Here is a 17,665-nt window from a genome sequence, read left to right as displayed (position 1 = left end):
TCTCTCTGCGTCATATGTATTAAAGAACCAATGAAAAGGTAAGTTGAAGAGTAAAGACTCTACACTCATTTCTCTCACCGCGCTTTGGCGCCTAATGAAATGAAATAGAATCACCGCAATCACATTGTTGAGAGACGTTGCAAACATGAGTAGTTGATTTTATTTGTTTTAAGAAACTTGTATTTTTCATTCTAATATGAATTTCCCCCAATGATTCTATTCTTGAGAAAGGTTTACACCTCCATTAAGCTTTTTTCGCATGATCTTTTATGCCAAGATAGCATATAATTTCTTTAAAACTAGCCGTAAATGACTACAAGTTTTTAGTTTTTCATTTTTGAAAAATGTACTTGAAGAGCATTCTATCTTATTTACCTTTTAGAACACTGTGTAAGTACACGTTGTGAATTTTTCTCTCGCTTAAAATTTTAAGTTTTGTTGGTAAATTTAATGTGCTTAAATTTTCTTTTTAAAATTTTTGAATTGTATACATGTTATTTACGTTCAAAATTTGGCCATTAATCCGTTATTTGCTATATATTTTTCAGCATTTTTATTTTTAATTTGGAGTAATTCTAGATTTGCTCCAATCGGAAAAAATGCTGGATTTTATTGTGATGATGAAAGCATAAAATTGCCATTTCATGGAGATACGATTCGTTTGAGTTATTTAAGCGCAGTACTTTTAGCAGTTTTTCCAATTTTCGTAAGTATTTGTATGTTTTTTTCATTTTCCAATTAATCATTCATATTGTTTCATAGTTATTTTGTTTGGTAATGTAATCTAAAGGGTGTTGTACTGAAAAACTATTGATTGTATGCCATAGAATAGTGATGTATTAAAGTTCTGTTTCTAATATCTAGTTTTAGAAAATATCTCCTAGAAGCTAGTGTATGAAAATTCAAATCTAGTTAATTGTAACATGCTGGAATTGAAATTATTTAAGCACTTTTATTAAACTTGAGGCCTGATTGTCACAGAAAAATTTGAGGTCTGCTTCTGCGTATATCTCAGCTACTAGACCCCTTAGAGACTTCAGGATTTCACTAAATGATTTGCTTAATCTTAAGGTACAATGTAACACTGAAAAATTAAAATTCTAAAATAAAATAATAGATGGAAAACTGCAAATTTCATGTAATTTCCACATTAAATGTTTAAATATAAAACCCAGTTACAAATTTTGTTGCCTTGCAACAGTAAAGGTAATGTTAATATAGCAACCTGGTGTCCAGTATTTGTTAAGCTTTGCATGGTTACAAGCTTTTATTGATGTATAATTTATTTCACCTTTATTTGCTTAGATCTACTAGTTATTTATTATATAACAGGGGTGCCCACCTGGGGGGAGGGGTCATGGTGCAGACTGTGCCATTGAAATGTTTAGGGGATGTTGTTTTGAGGGGTATTTTTTTGAAGGGGGGGGGGCTATGCAATATTGAGTAGGGTGCACCCTTGCTCTTAGGGGGAGGGACACCCCTTATATAATATGTATACAAGAAAGTTAATTTTTTGATTTTCTTTTCAGATTTATGTTTGTGAATTTCTACTCAGGCAAGACAATGTCGCCAGCAGTAACCATGGAATGAAGTCTCATTTTCGATTTCATTTGAAGTATTACCTCTCTGGATTCATTCTGGTTGCAGGATTTACTGAAGCTTTGAAATTCTCATGTTGTGAATTGCGTCCACATTTCTTCTACACATGTTTGCCAGACATGAGCAAAATTAATTGTTCGGACGGGTGAGTATTGAATACAGCTTAGTGAAAAAACTCTTAAATAAGCAAACACAAAATAGTTAAAAATTAAGAAAATTGTCTCTATTTTATTCTTTTGGAAATAACAAAGGTTGGGATATACAACCCAAATTCATAATAATAGAAAATCAGAACTGTTTGAACAAAACTTGTCCCTGAGTCAAGAAAAATGAACCCATGCAAATTACAAAGACTATAACTTGTTATTCATGAATGGGTAAATCAATTTAAACAACTTTTCATGTAATATTTTAACAATTTATAGATCATTAATACATTGGAAAAATAGATAGATTTTTCATATGGGTCAAAAAATTAAAATAATTTATTCATTCAATGTGAATTTTAAAAGGTAGCGAAAATATTTGCATACCTGTTACCCTATAGTTTGTCACAAGTATGGAGCTTGGGGCCCGGATAGTTTTACGCTCAAGTTTTATTGCTCAAAATGGGTCTTCGAGGTGATAAATAGGGGAAAAACAAAGTTACATATTGTATCATTTCTTAAAGTTGGAAAAAAAAAAACTGTCCAACTCAATTCAAATTAACATTTTACAATCTATGTTATGTAAGATTTTAAAGGAACATAGAAGGACTGACCATCTAAAAAGTAACCGAAGTGAACGAGGTAGAAAATTATAACACCTGGCAGAGATGAACCCAAATTAAAGTAAATTGTCCAAAATAATCGTTGAAAATGCTTCTTACATCCTAAAGCTCAAAACTCGCGGTCGCCAGTTGCCAAATGCGACCAATTTTCAAATTTTGGCGACCATTATTTTCACTTCAGTCGCCAATGTGGCTACCATTCAGCAATGCAACCTTCCCTGACCTATAATCTTGACATATGACCTCTCCCTAAATTCTTTTGTCCACTAAAAGTTCGGCTATCGGATCGCCGGGGATGAAGGGGGGGGGGGGGGAGTATTGTCCTCTTTCTGATGTCTCTACGTTCAGCATTAAGAATTATTTTCCCACAAAATGCAAATATTTTAATGTATTTTAAATACTATTATATTTATATGCAATTGTGCTATGTGTTCCTGTTCTGAATAGAAACAAAAATCGCAATCACGACTGCAAACTCGTTACAAAACTTGCAATTTCGAAAACTCTGCTTTCTTTACATGCGATCGTAAAAATAGACAAATTTCATACACCAATTTAGTAAATTGTGCTTTTTTGATCTTAAATTCATTTTTCAACTTTATTTCTCTTTAACAAATGGCTATTTCTTCGTTTTGCGGTATTTTTAAACTACACGTTTTCAAAATGGCGTCGTGTTGCTAGATTGTTCATTTTTACCAGTTAAGATGAAAATGTCCTTTCCAAAATAAATGAGAAGAATTAATTTTGTACATTTGGTTTACATATGAATAAACAAAAATGGCGCCTTTGAGTCAAAATGCATCGAGACAAGGTAAAAACGATATCGCTAAAAATTTTTTTTTTGTGAGATTTTTTATTTCTTTATTTTCTTTTTGAATCATATTGTTTGTTTTCCCTTTTTTTTTCTTTTCAAAATATAAAACCTACTGGAGGAGAGGACATATCCTTTTATTTACTTAATTTCTGCTGAAAAAAATTGTTATTTTTAAGTTTCGCGGTAAATTTTCAAAATGGCGTCCCGCGTTTTCAAAATGGCGCCACTTTGTAGATTGTCCTTTTTCACCAGTTAGAAGAAAATGTCTGTTCCAAAATAAATAAAGAGAAGTACAATTGTGTTTATAAAACACATAAATAAAAAAAAAATGGAACCCTTGCGTCTAGAGAAGGTGGAAAGAATACTGCTGAAATCCTTTTTTTCTTCTGCTGGATCTTTCATTTCATTTTTTTTCGTTTTGTTTTATATTGTTTGCCTTTCTTTTATTTATTTATTTTTTGACACTCAGGCTTCGATTTTTATAAAATTTTGCATGCATTTGAAAAAGCAAAAAAATATTTTTGTAGAATCGCAAATGGTTTAGGTTTTACATGCTGTTCAAGTTTTTGGTATTTTGTTGTTTTCTTTATCAAGGAACTAACTCGTCTTTTGGTTGAAAGCTGTGATGTTTCTAGAAGTTTTAAAAGCTGAAAAAAAAAAAAAAAATAAAGATCTTCTTTCTTTATTTATTTATCGTGATGTGTTTTGCTTAAAGATAAATTAATGCAGATTATAGTTTGCAAAAGATGTGTTAAATAATATCTGGGCAGGGGTGCCCGTTCCACCCAAGTTCAATTCCCCCCCCCCTCCAAAATGTTTCCTCAACCCTCTTTTCTTTTTTTATTTTTCAGCTCGCTTTTTATTTTATTAATTTTTTTAAATATTTTTTATTTACTTATTTATTTTAATTATCATTTTATAAGAAAAGTTCTTTGCTACGCCAATGACATATACACACATACTAAATAAATAAATGGTATAAAATAAATTAAGTAATTTAAATTAAAAAGTATGGGTATCATTTTTTGAGATTTGGCTACCATTTTGTGAGGATCTGGTAGCCATTGGCTACCAATTCAAAATTTGAGTTTTGAGGTATATTACATCCATAAATGTTGGACAGAATGTATAGTTATCTTATCCACGCTATCTGCACTAGTACGGTTGCATAAACTGCAGTTGAAATTGCGGATCTACAAAGTAAGACCAAGGATAAACATGAAGCAGAAACGTGCACAACTCTTCTGGAGCAAAGAGAAGCTCTAACAGGGGCAACAAAGTTGGAAAAGTATTATATTCAGTGATAAATCTTTTTTTTTTGTTGAAATATCCGTGAACATAAAAAAGGTGTTTAGGTTTGACGTTTAAAGAGAAAAGCGTCCGAGAAATCTTGTGTAAGACGTTCTCTCCACTTTGACACATACTTCTTGGTTTGTGGGTGCATGAGCGCTACTGGAATTGGGAAATTATATATATCTTAAAGTAAAACAATGTGCAACTTCCGCTGCAATAATATTTCATGATACTTCATCTAAGGCACAGTAGTTACACATTTAGTGACACATTTTATCTTTCAGCAAGATTCTCTACTCCATGTCACATCTCTAAAACAACTCATAGATTTTAAACAGAAAGAGGAATTTCAGTATTAAACTGGTCAAGCAACTCTACCAGTCTCAATACAATCAAGAATTTGTGGTACCGTCAAATCTAAAGAAAGCGTTTCAAGACCAGGTGTCCGCCAACAAAGTTGAGCTCGATGACGCATTTAACAAGGTTATGGAAACAGTGTCGGAAACAATTAATGTAAACAGGTGGTAGAATCCGTGTGAGAAAGGGTTAAAGCATTGAATTCAGCAAAAAATGACACATTCTAATATTGATATTGTTTCTTTTGAAAGTGTTTTCCCCCCTTTAATTTGAATATTCTAATTTTTTGACTCGATGTAAATCTTAATAACTATAAACTTTTGGATTATTCTGTCTGAGATTATTTTTAATTGAGTATATTTGAAATGAAATGTACACTTCAAGGTCTAAGAAAGGTGGCACGTTCATTTAAATACGTAATTTGCACTTATATTTGGTTAGAATAATTTTTTTCCCAAAAAGTGGAAAGTATTCTATTATTTTGAATTTGAGTAGTATAAGAGTGGCTTCCCAAGAGTGGTTATCTCCAATGTCATGAAGAGACCGAAAATAACTTTTCATAAATTTGCGACACTATCTAAGTTTATTAATTACCATTTGAAATTCAGTAAAATGCAATGTTTTGAATCAAAATGTATCCCAAGATCTTTTTAAATTCAGACTTCAATTTCTTTTTATAACAAATTCTCTCTATCTTACTCTATGGGTTAAAAGCTCTTTTAAAAGCTTTTTCATCAAATACTTATTTAATTATAACGTCTCTTTTTTCTGTTGCAGGTATATTACAAATTTTAATTGTACTGGAGAGGGACCAGAATGGTTGGTAGAAAGAGATATTTATAAATCTTTCCCTTCTGGACATGCATCATTTTCTTTTTATTCCTTTGTATTTATGAGTGTAAGTATAATTTTATTATATTTTCAGTAATGATACAATTTATTGTGGCATTCAAGCTTTAATGTCAAAAAGCTTCATTTTTTAAAAATGGAAGTAAAAATTGCTGTATTATCTGGCTAAGGTTAGAATTTTTTTGCGTTGTTTTGGCATTATTGAAACTACGATTGCATTTTTGTTAAAATATTGTTTGATCAGTTTTATATTGAAAAACCTCATACAGTAGTTCTTTTATGTATTGAGTTGGTATCATAGTAATTGTAGCAAAAACAATAATTTATGTATGGTTAGAAATGATCAAAATTGATAAATTCATTTTCTTCTAAATTAATTCTATTGTAATAATATTATTTCATAACTGCTTTTGATGAATGTAAATAGGATGTGAGTAATTTTATTTTCTATGATAAAGAGTTCAAAAAAAAAAAAAAAAAAAAGAGCTTCTCTGATTCTATCATGGGTTTATTCTGGACTCAATATTCAAAGTGAGTTAGTTTATTAGTCTCTGCTAATATGTACAGTCAACTCGCGGTTACTCAAATCTAAAGGCACCAACGAAAAACTTCGACTTATCGGACGTTCGGCTTACTGCTAGTTTCAATTTTCGACATTTTAATATTAAAAACCATCAAACATTTTAATTAATATGTACATATAACAGACAAAATTACAGAACTTAAAAGGTTTTAAGCACAATATGCGCAGTTTAATCAAAAATATTGAGAGAAAAAAAAATCAGCAGCATAGTTTTGATTTCAATACTGTTGGAACCACTTGAATAGAGCTGATTCTACTGCAGGAAAGGCGCACATCTTCATATGTTTCAAATTCGGATTCATAGATCCTACCGCTTTACAGGGACGTGGTGGCCTCATCGGTAAGGCATCAGACTTGTGACCGGAGGGTCCCTGTTTAGATCCTAGCCGATCCAAGACCCACCATCTGCATTTAGGGTGACTAGGGGACGTTTAATGTGCTCGTGGTCACAAAGTCCCCTAAGTGAAAAGATACTTCTGGGGATGCTGGACCAGGGATTGCTCGGTTTCTGGTCTGGTTCTAAATTATCGAACTGTGCATAGATGGTACTGCCATCTATCATGTTGTCTGAGCCAAATTGGTCTTCCACCTACAAATAGGCGCTCGATTAAATAGAAGCCGTACCCCTCTGCCTTAAAATTGAGTAGCATTGCTATTCGGGTTCAGGTTTCCGAGTGGCATAAGTAACAACAACAACAACAATCGTTTTACAAGTTTCTATTTTGTCTTTTAATATCCTTGACAGAGTACTTGCTTAGACATCTTGAATGTAAAGAAAACTCACTCTGTCTCTCAGGAACTTATCAGCAAATAATCAAACTAAAGAATGAAAGGGAACAAAACTTAAGTCAGCCTTTGAATAAAGGTACAATCAGTTGAGTTGACAACTTGACAGCTTAAAAGCAGATTCCTAGTCCAGCAACATGTCAAAGTGTAAACAGTACAGTACAACAAAAGAAAACAAGCTAACTCAATTTCGAATGTGTAACTCCTTTATCGCACATTGGCTCAACAGGTGCTCTTCTTGCTTTAGAGGTCCATTGTGCAGGAATTACAAGAGAAGTTGAATTAATTTTTCTCTCATAGTCACTTGCCTTTTTTTTTTGTTCTTTCGAAATAAATTTCGAGTCATCTTGGAAAAAACTTTGAGTTAAAGGAAGTTAACTTCGAGATATTGAGAATATTAACTAGTATGGAATTAAAGACTTTGAGCTATAGTAATACAGTTGAACCTGTATATCTTGAACCTGCCTGTCTCACAAACCTCTCTATGTCGAAGTTTTTCATTTTCCCTGCACATAAAGTATTAATTCAATGTATTCCCCCATGTCTGTCTCGAATGAAATTTTCTGAAAACCTGTATATCTCGAATTTCTCGAAGTGTCTTTCTTGAATTCAATCCCCAATGATCTTTATTAACTGGAATTTGGAGGCAAAAAGCATTTTTCTTAATATTAGCAGTCACATAATCCTCCAGAATTAAAACTTTATATACAAGAAGCAAGTTTTCCAGCAATTATATCCATTCGGAAACTGAGAGGAAGGGGACATTGTTAATTAGTAAAATTGCTCCCAAAGTTTTACTTTCGAGTCAATGCTCCAATTACTTATTTTTAGAACTTTTTTCAAAACTTCTGTATCTCAAAACCTCCATATCTCGAATTTTTCTTCTCTCCTGTAAAATTCTAGATAGACAGGTTCGACTGTATTCGAGTTATCGCAAATTGACTATTTTGTTGGTACCGCATTAGAATGCTCTTTATTTTAATTGGAACAGGGAGAGCATGTGCTCATGAAAACCAGAGATTAAGGATGTAAAGTTTGCAGGAAACTGTAATTTTGATAAAATCCTGAATGTTGCAAACATAAAAATTTATTATAAATTTTCTAATAGTTGATAGGAAGAAAATCTAGTGATTTAGCGAAAACTGAAAGAAGCAATATCAAAAACCTTAGAACATGGGTGTAAGATATGCAATTTACATACAGTTCTGACCAGGGTTCGACGATATATATCAGTCAATATATATAACGATATAGATCCCATATTTATTTTGAAAATATCATGATATTTAGACATTTTTGATATTTATTTTTCCAACTATAGTATTTTCAATATCAAAATTATTATTAAATATAATCAAAAATGTATACTGCGTTTTTATCATGTGTTATGCATCATTAATATAACAAAGTAATCTAATATTTTTTTTATGTGTGTTCATAAAATTATCAGAAAGGTAACAATTTTCATTCATATTAAAAATACCTAATTAAATATTGATTGGTGTTCAAAAAAAAAAAAAAAAAAACGGTTAAGCAAGCTTTTAACAGAAAAAGAAAAGAAAGCTCAAAATAAAAAAAAATGTTTTAAATGCGTTTAGCTTTTTATCTATTTTCCTCTTACCTATTTAGTGCAAACATTTTCTCAATCATAAGAGCTCTACTAAGTACTTTCTAAGTAGCAGCTCCTTTACTCACAGAATTTGTTGGCACATGCTGAAAATGTTTTCTGTTTTTCTCTTTCAATGCAGCTTTCAGAAATTCGCAAATATGGTTAAATTAACTTTCAAGGAAGTGTGCTAACTACAAGCAATTTAGATGTAACTCTGTCTTGGAATAGGATCAAAAGGTCTTTTTGACAAGACATTGCTTGCTAGTTGTTACTGATCCCATACATACTTTCACGTCTGGTGTCTAAGAGAGGAGTTGAGATATCAAACTTGAAAAATTTTAGATTACGGATGGGAAAACTTTCCTTCTATTTTGTACCATCACAAAATTCATAAGATTTGTTTTCTGTTAAAGCTTTTTTTTTAGTTAATGAATTTTATCTGTTAGGCCAAACTACAGTTTTTTGCTTCTGTGCTGAGTAACTCTGCTAGTGCGTATGAACATGTTGTAGTTTTAAATTACACATAATTATTTTTCTTCAAATTAATAGATGTTTTGAACTAATTCCACTCTTTAACATTATATGGATTATAATATATTCACACTTGTTCCAGTACTTACATTTTGTATAATTTGTTTCGTAATTGTTTTAATGTACACAGGAAAAGGATTTATGCATAACAAAATTATATATGTTTGAAAAATATAAACTGACCCATGTATAATCTAATTATTATATTTGATTAATACTATTTTTAGATTAGAATTCCTGCATGTAAGATACGACTTGTGTAGGTTATTTGAAATATACTTTTTTTTTTCTATTTTGATCTTTTTCACTTTCATACTTTTTCGATGTCTTTTTTCTTTTAATTTCCGCACCTTGTTTCTGTGGTAAATTCATTGTTATTGATAAAAATAATTTTTGTAGCTTTGTTTTGTAACAGACATTTAAGGATTGGATTGTGCTTTACCTTAAACCTTAGTACTAAGAAATAAACATGAAAATAACAACAATAAAAGAGCATATTTTCCGAAAATTGCCCACACACGTTTTGGGGTAGGATTAGAAAGGCCTCTATTGAATGTAAAAAGATGTGAACTAATGAGCATGTACATTTCTTACCACCAAAAGAAATTATGTTGATTTAATCTTTGAAAGAAGTGTTCTTTGAACCCCAAAACACATGCTTAATTTTTTTGGGGGTAAATTTGCTTTTGTAATACTGTAGCTACTTTCAAAACCTTTTTTCTTTTAATGACTAAAATTAAAACATTTTCATATTTTTGAATAGTTGTTTGATTGTTTTAAATATACGAGTTTAAAATTGTACCATAATGTATTTTGAAGTTTGCAAAAGATTTTGTGGTTAACAATATATTACTTGATATGATTTTTGTGGTGCACAGTAAGTTTTTTCCTTTGTTTTGCTGGTGGACTTGATTTTGCAACTGTTTTTTTTTCCTATCAAACATTTTTAGGGGAAGGGCCATTTCACAGTATTTTGTTCAGATGTTGAGTCCGCATAATGACACTTTGTTTGCCACAACTATTTGATTTGCTGTTTGGTTAGCACAAAATTTTATTTTGTTTTTTTTCCCTACCAGCACAAAAACTCAAAATAAAAAAATGTGCTAAACAAACAATAAATAGTTATGGCAAAAAAAGTTATGTTGTGAACTCTACATTTGAACAAAATCCTGTGAAATGGCCCAGAAGTAAATGCTTTGAAATATTTTTACCGAATTTAAAAAAAATAAGTTTTAGCGAAAATATTGCAAAATGTTGTAAAGGTTTCAAAAATGTTTTAAGCAATGTTGTACATTATATACAGTAGACCCTCGTTTTACGTGGATGAGTTTCGGTTTTACGCGGATGAGGCAATGCAAACAGATAAAATTTTCCCCTCTTTTCAAAATCCAAACTCCTTCAGATTGCAGATTATGCATAATCAACTGCATTTTAGCATGCTAATAATTCAGCTTGGGCCATAGGAGACATTTTTATGCGATTGGTTCCAGAGCGCTTTCTAAAAGTAAAGAAATTGAAATCACACAGTTCAGAACTTATTGAAAGAAGAGCTTTTAGGAGTGACAAAGGAGGCCAAAACCAACAAGGATACCGACGTTGGCGACAAACAACCAGAAACGTTCACATTGAAAATTTTGAGCCATTCTTAGACAATAGAAATGATCTTTCTCATTTGTTAGTGAAGAAAGATTCTATCATGCAAATGACGCAAGTGATCATAGATGTGTTAATGCTCTGCAAATAATTACAGAAAAAAATTCTGAATGACTGCCAAAAGACTATCATTGCCAGCCCCTCTTTATAAACAGAACACAAAATTAATTTATGTCTTCTTTATGCATGTTGTGCATAAAAGTCGATAGAAGTACACATTAAACTTATTATGCAATTAGTCATCACTAGAATGAAGTATTTTGTTATCTACAGAACCAAACCCTTATTTTATCACTAGTATTAGGTCTCAATTTACGTGGTTTCTATTTATGTGGCATTTTCATGGAACGTAACCCCCGCGTAAGATTGGGTCTACTATATAGTGTTTTATATTTAATGAATATACTATTTGTAAAATATAAGTAACAAATATATATTGTTTCTAGGTGTATATTGTTTCAAGAATGAGACATGCATCTAAATCACTTGTTAATTCTGCATGTAGCAGAGGCATCCCTATACTTTGTTTAGTCTGGACACTAGCGTGTTGCATAACAAGGATTCTGGACAACAGACACTTTTGGTGGGATGTTTTATCTGGAGTTGTTATTGGTTTAGTTGGTGGCTTAGTTACAGTAAGTTTTTAAAATGTCGTTGCATGCTTCAATTTGTTTGACTACAGTGGCTGATTCTAAGCCATGTAGCATTATGTGAAAACTCTTGAACAGTATTTTATAACAAAACAGGAAAAATAGAAATATTTCCTTTTGGTGCAAAGTTAAAATTGCTTTTTTCAAAAGTTAATTTTTTAAATGAATGCACTTACAAGGAGACGGCATGACCGTGGGGTTGGAGATTTGCCTCAGTTTTTTTTTTTTTTTTTTTGTGGTGAAAGAGGACCCCTAGTACCTTATGTGATCAAAGTAATACGATGCAATACTCAGAAAATTATGAGAAAAATCGATTTAAAGTCGCCTCTTAGTCTCCTAGGCGCCTTTTGAGTTTAAAATGTCAGTCTTTTGGCGAGCCGCCGCTAGTCTAGTTGGTAAAGGCGCAATCTTGTGCTCCAGAGATAGCACAATCGAATTCCACTCTGGACCTTTTTTCTTTTCTCTTCTTTTTTTTGCTATCACACTAATTACCACTAATTGTTAGTGATAGTGCTTTTCACCCCTATATTATTTTCTGAAATTTATTTTTGCCAAAGATTGCAAACTTTTTCATTCACTGAAAAACATTCTTGCTCGTTATTCTGTACGGTTTGTTTTGCCTAGTAAAGATTTTTGACCTGTGGTCCCCTTAGGGTTATAAAGGACATCTGCTCATAGGATATTCGAATTTTTTTAATTTTTTTTTTGTTATCACAGCAATTATTGAAATAGTTTCTCTTCCCTACATAATTTTTAAGAATTTATTTACATCATTTTTAAAAAAAATTATTTTCTTCCGGCAAAACAATTTAAAACAATTCATATTTTTTATTCTAAAGTATGTGCAGGAAAGCTTTGAGTTTTTAATGAGAATAACCAAGTCAATAAGAAAAAAATTCATTTTTTTTAAAAATGATTCTGAACAAAAACTGCAGTGGTAGCTATCATAGAAACAAACAAAGCAATAATTTTTGCCACATCTTGCTCAACAAATCAATGTATCAGTAGAAAAACATACTTCATTGACATTCATGAAAATATTTCGAATAGTGGATAATTTAGACGCAAACCAGGTGCATTGAATCATGTCTTGGAATATTGGTGACGATAGTATTACCAACATTTTTAATTTTGATTGTACGATAACTTTGCGTTTAATGGAATAGACACGTAGGTTCAGGTTGACCACGAAATAGAAAAATTAACTACAGTGCAATTCTTACAGGGTCGCGCAGTCTTATGAGCAGATGTCCATTATAATCGTAAGGCAACCCCTGGTCAAAAACCTTTACTAGGCAAAACAAACTGTACAGAATAACGAGCAAGAATGTTTTTCAGTGAATGAAAAAGTTTGCAATCTTTGGCAAAAATAAATTTCAGAAAATAATATAGGGGTGAAAAGCGTTACCACTAATTGTTGCGATAGCAATAAAAAAAAAGAAGAGAAAAAAAAAAGGTCCCGAGTGGGATTCGAATGTACTATCGCTGGAGCACAAGATTGTGCCTTAACCAACTCGGCTAGCGGCGACTCGTCAAGTCACTGACGAGTCGCCGCTATTTTAAACTCATAAGGCGCTTTGGAGACTCCATGGTGACTTTAAATCGATTTTTCTCATAATTTTCTGAGTGTTGCGTTGTATTACTTTAACCACGTAAGGTACTAAGGGTCCTCTTTCACCCCCCCCCCCAAAAAAAAAATTGAGGCAAATCTCCGACCCCACGGTCGTGCCGCCTCCTTGTTAATAAATTTTTACAGTACTTTTTTTTTTGGAGGAACTATTAATATTATTGATTAATACTGAAAATTATGTGTACGAAATAAGATTCGGGATTATTCATATTTAATTTTTATTTTTCAAATAATGTAATCAAAAATTTGGTAATTGCAAAGTTTTTTAACTTATAGAAATTATTTTGAAGTAATTCGTTTTATGGACTTGTCTGCCATCTAGTAATTTTTAATGCAATACAATGTGAATTACTGTTAGTATGAGTTAGTCACAGGCTGTGCACTATCTGCCAGTGCTAGCTTACATTAATAGTTGAAAGGGAAAAGCATGCAGATAAATTTCAGTGAAAATTAGACTGATCTCAGTTGCAATACATGCTTGAAACTTTGTACAGGTTTATGTTAAACTTTCACCAGCTCTCCTTATTCATTTGTGCAATAATTTTTCTCTGTGACTTTCCCTAACAGTTCATCTTTATTTGCATATTGTGGTCATTCTTATACATTTCCTGTAGTTAAAATGCCCGCAGACTCTGATGTTTCAATCAGGGCGTGAAGGCCAGACTAGAAATTTCACAGAATTGGCCTGCAATCTTGATTGTGATGCAGAAGACACGTGGCAACTTGCATTGTCTTGTTGAAAACTTTTAGTCCTTCCCTGCTTTACAAACAATTTTATACATTTTTATTACCCTTTTAACACTTTATGAAGCATGTTTTAAGATATTAAGTATTTGTACTTAAATATTTATTCTTTGAATTGAAACTATTCTTTTTTATTTCCCTGTACAAAGTGCAGGAAGTGTAATGTCCAGTAAACTCCTGATTATCCGCTATTGGATTAACCACTGCCTTTCACACTTTCAAAAAAAAAAAAAAAAAAAAGCCAATAATTAACTGAATGTGCATAAATGCACCCATCCAAAATCCATGTTAAAAGTTGCGGCATCTGTGCCATCTCTACTTCTGGCAAAAAACTGGAAACTGAGCTTTGAACCAGGTATTGATAAATTTGTAATTTTCAGACATGTTTATGCAGTTTTTGTTTTCCTACGACTAAAATTAATCTAAAATTAATCGGAGAAATGTAAATTCTCAAGAACTCTTCTTCCACCTAAAGGAAAGCATGCTGGCACTTTGCCACATCCCACCCTCTGTTCTTCTTTTTTTAATGGTATGTTTTTCTCACCTCAGCAAAACGAGGGCCTCTTTTTATATGGCTTATATTTTCTTTTTCTGTTTGAAGTGGAAATGCACGTTAAAATTGTTAATATTTGGAAAATGAATCTATGTGTAAGTCTTTTCTGAACTGGTTTGCGACAAGCCAGGGATGTAATTATTTGAAAAGGCTTTTTCTGTTCACTCTTACGGCAGTATAATATTGTATTTTTGTTCTTTTTCACGTTCAAAATAGTTTTTATGTGGGATTAAATCTCAGACACTAAGAGAAACACCACCTCGTTTTACAGTTGAAAGTACAATTCTCAATGTTTACCATACTTTTATAAGTGTAGGAAACTGTCTGAAAAGTTATGCATTTAAAAAGTATAAGTTCTCATACTTGTTCAGTAAGGTTAAAAAATTTTTAAGGCCAATTATACTTCTGTTTTTGAGTTCACTAGACTCAAAGTGAACTTGTTTGCTAGGATTAATTTAACAAAGAATTTCAGAAACTATGTTTTTTTCAGAAATTGTATTCATGTGTAAATAATCTGAAATAGTATTGGAATATCTGAATAGTCTGACCTATTAAATTATATCTGAATTAACTTAACAGGATCTGAATTTATATCTGAATGTCTGAATAGTCTAACCTGTTAAAAATTACCTGAAATAGTCTAACCTGTTAAAGCTCATTGATATTAAGGAGGAGTGCAGCAATTATGTTCTTGTTGGCACCCCTGCATATTAATTTATCAATTCTTTTTATAGGTCTTTGCATGTTTGAAAGCATCTGCTGAAAAAAAACCAGCTTCCAAAAATAGTTAATCAAGGAGGAATTCTTATGTGCTCAAACAAGAGGTGTAGTTGTTTTGGATTGTAAAGTGTGAAATACGTATCCACTTTCCTAAAAAGTATTTGAAAAAATAATTAAGATAATTTTCTTTTGTGTATCAGTTGTTCAAATGTAGCAGATTTCGTTTCAAATGTCTAAAAAATTGGTTTTTAACTAAGTGAGCTGCTGTAAAAGAAAATAATAACCATAATTAAGGGTGTTGTATAGATTAATTTTATATTTAACTTTCAACTGAATGTAATTTCTACTTATTTTTAATCAAATATATTATGCATTCTTTTATTTATGCAACAATTTTTCTTGCAAAAAAAAAAAAAAAAAAAAAGAGTGATACAAATTAAAGCAGAAAGAAAATTGTTGCTTAGTGTTAATTAGCACTATATACAAATAGTACAATGTATGTACTTGTCAAAATGTTTTTGTTTTCTAGTGAACTTTTGTCTAGTAACTGCCTTCTGTGATACATTGATAGTTGCCATTTTGCATGCCCTCCCTCATAGGATACAAAGAAAATTTTGAAGTATCAGAATAGTCCTAAACTTCATTTGTTTTAAGAATGCTTTCTATGACAATCAACACATTCCTCTGTAAGTCTATGAGTTCTATTAGATAAGAATTTTGCTTAAACATTTTACTCAGAAGTAAAAGAATGCTTTGGTAATAATGAAGCTATGGCAGCTAATTGAACTTAATATTTTGTTTGTTTTGTTTGAAAGTATTTTTATTATGTGAACAAATGAAGTAATTAATATTTTGATTACTTCTCGGCTCTGTGAGCATAAAGTTTACCCTTTTTTAAATGAGATTATGTAATTTTTTTTAGAATGTGAATGTAAATAAGTTTTTTTTGACCACTTTGGTCCAATAACTAATTTTTAAATGTAAATTTATTTCATCTGTTGGTAGAAAAATAATTTATATTTTAACCACTTATCGTCTTTAAATTTAATAAATTAAAAGCAAAAACTCACAATTTTGTTTAACAAACAGTTAGATATCCATATTTTTATACAAAAAGGGGGAAAAAAACTTATCTAAAAAAAACCATAAAAATGATGTTCCTTTAAAAAAGTTCTGTTTTCATTGAGTTTTTAATAGAAGTAGGAAAAAAGGTAAGTCAAAGCTGTTTATGGAAAGCATAGTTTATGTACTATGCACCACCTACTGAGAAATTTTACTAGACAAAAATGCCCTGAATGTTAAATCAAAATAAATGCTTTAAATACAGTAACTAGACGCTATTTGAGTTCTCGGTATGGCTTGATAATTTCGCCAAAACACTTTTCCAAAAGACTTAGAAGTGATTTTTCAATATGATTCATCCCAAAAAAAAAAAAAAGTTTCATGATCCGTTTTATCAAGTTACTTCTGCTTTCTTGCTGTTACTGCGCATTGCTCGAGTACTGATTTTACATCTTAAATAAATGCTGGAGTACTGATTTTACATCCTAATAAGAGAGTTCAGAATCATTATAGTATACCTTATTTATTGTTGTTGATTGATTTGGAATTTAATCTAACTTGAAAATCTATTACATGTATCTCTAGTGTATTTTGATGTAGATTTTATGTAAGATCTCCAAATGAGAAATTGAAATTTAAAATGAGTTTTTTGCTGTGTTGTAAAATGTTACACATTGTTGATTTTATGAAAATATAGTTGATTATGTAGTTGTAGCAGATTGCCTTTGAACTCTGGCATTTTGATCTGAATTTTAAATTATGGTTTTAGGAGTGATTGTTTGTTTTTTATTTGCTTTCATTATATGGTTTATTAATCATAAGTATTTTTTAAATAATGAAATGAATTTTTTGTGTTTCAAACGGGTAATTGTTTGACATTCCATCATGCTAAAGAGGCTCTCTCAGCTCTCAAAGCAGCTGCACACAATTTATATCAAATATTTGTGCCATAAGTACACTGTAATGAAAAATGAGTGTTGCAATACTTTTTTTAATGCTTATTTACTTGTCTAAAAATCTTGATCAGAGTGTTTCCTTGAGTTTCTTTATGAAGCCTTGTTTGTAAATAAAAATTCTCTGTAAAAATTTACACAGTGAAACCTCCTTGAACAGCCAGTTCTCAGCAGTAACTTCTTTCCATATGTTTGTAAATATAACTTTATAGGATTTACAGGAATTGTTTTCTAAATGGCGAGTTCTGGGCAACAGTCGCTCATAGCCATCTGTATGATAGTTCATTGAATTTCTAAAAAATGTTTTTGCATTTTCTTCGCTTGGTAATTGTTTCAAATTATTCTTCCATGTTCATTCCAACAATTATAAAAGCAGAGTACTTATTGCTCTCACGTAAAACCATTTGACATGGTAGGCTTTGATATCTAAATTGTGACATCTGTCTCTTCTGCTCCCCTCTCAGCACACACCAACAATTTGTTCTATTATTTAAACCTGAAACTTATTTC

At 31.2% G+C, this 17,665-nt stretch overlaps 1 protein-coding gene across 1 annotated transcript; it reads left to right on the top strand.

Moving 5' to 3' along the window:
- The first annotated feature begins 1,541 nt into the window (after positions 1–1,541).
- On the top strand, positions 1,542–16,021 carry LOC129226455 (phospholipid phosphatase 1-like). Its single transcript, XM_054861062.1, has 4 exons — positions 1,542–1,744; positions 5,610–5,730; positions 11,290–11,478; positions 15,155–16,021. The coding sequence occupies exons 1-4, from the start codon at positions 1,587–1,589 to the stop codon at positions 15,209–15,211; spliced, it is 525 nt and encodes a 174-aa protein (XP_054717037.1). The 5' UTR covers positions 1,542–1,586; the 3' UTR covers positions 15,212–16,021.
- Positions 16,022–17,665: the final 1,644 nt, after the last annotated feature.

This window comes from Uloborus diversus, chromosome 7 (genome assembly GCF_026930045.1).
Source record: "Uloborus diversus isolate 005 chromosome 7, Udiv.v.3.1, whole genome shotgun sequence".
Taxonomy (NCBI): domain Eukaryota; kingdom Metazoa; phylum Arthropoda; class Arachnida; order Araneae; family Uloboridae; genus Uloborus; species Uloborus diversus.
This window is presented reverse-complemented; position numbering and strand designations above follow the sequence as displayed.

What these genes read in the sequence shown, in the direction of transcription:
- LOC129226455 (XM_054861062.1), top strand. Translation starts at nt 1,587, where the DNA reads ATGAAGTCTCATTTTCGATTTCATTTGAAGTATTACCTCTCTGGATTC. An exon ending in AAAATTAATTGTTCGGACGG is followed by an intron (nt 1,745 to 5,609) that starts GTGAGTATTGAA and finishes TTTCTGTTGCAG; the next exon opens with GTATATTACAAATTTTAATT. An exon ending in TAGTTGGTGGCTTAGTTACA is followed by an intron (nt 11,479 to 15,154) that starts GTAAGTTTTTAA and finishes TTCTTTTTATAG; the next exon opens with GTCTTTGCATGTTTGAAAGC.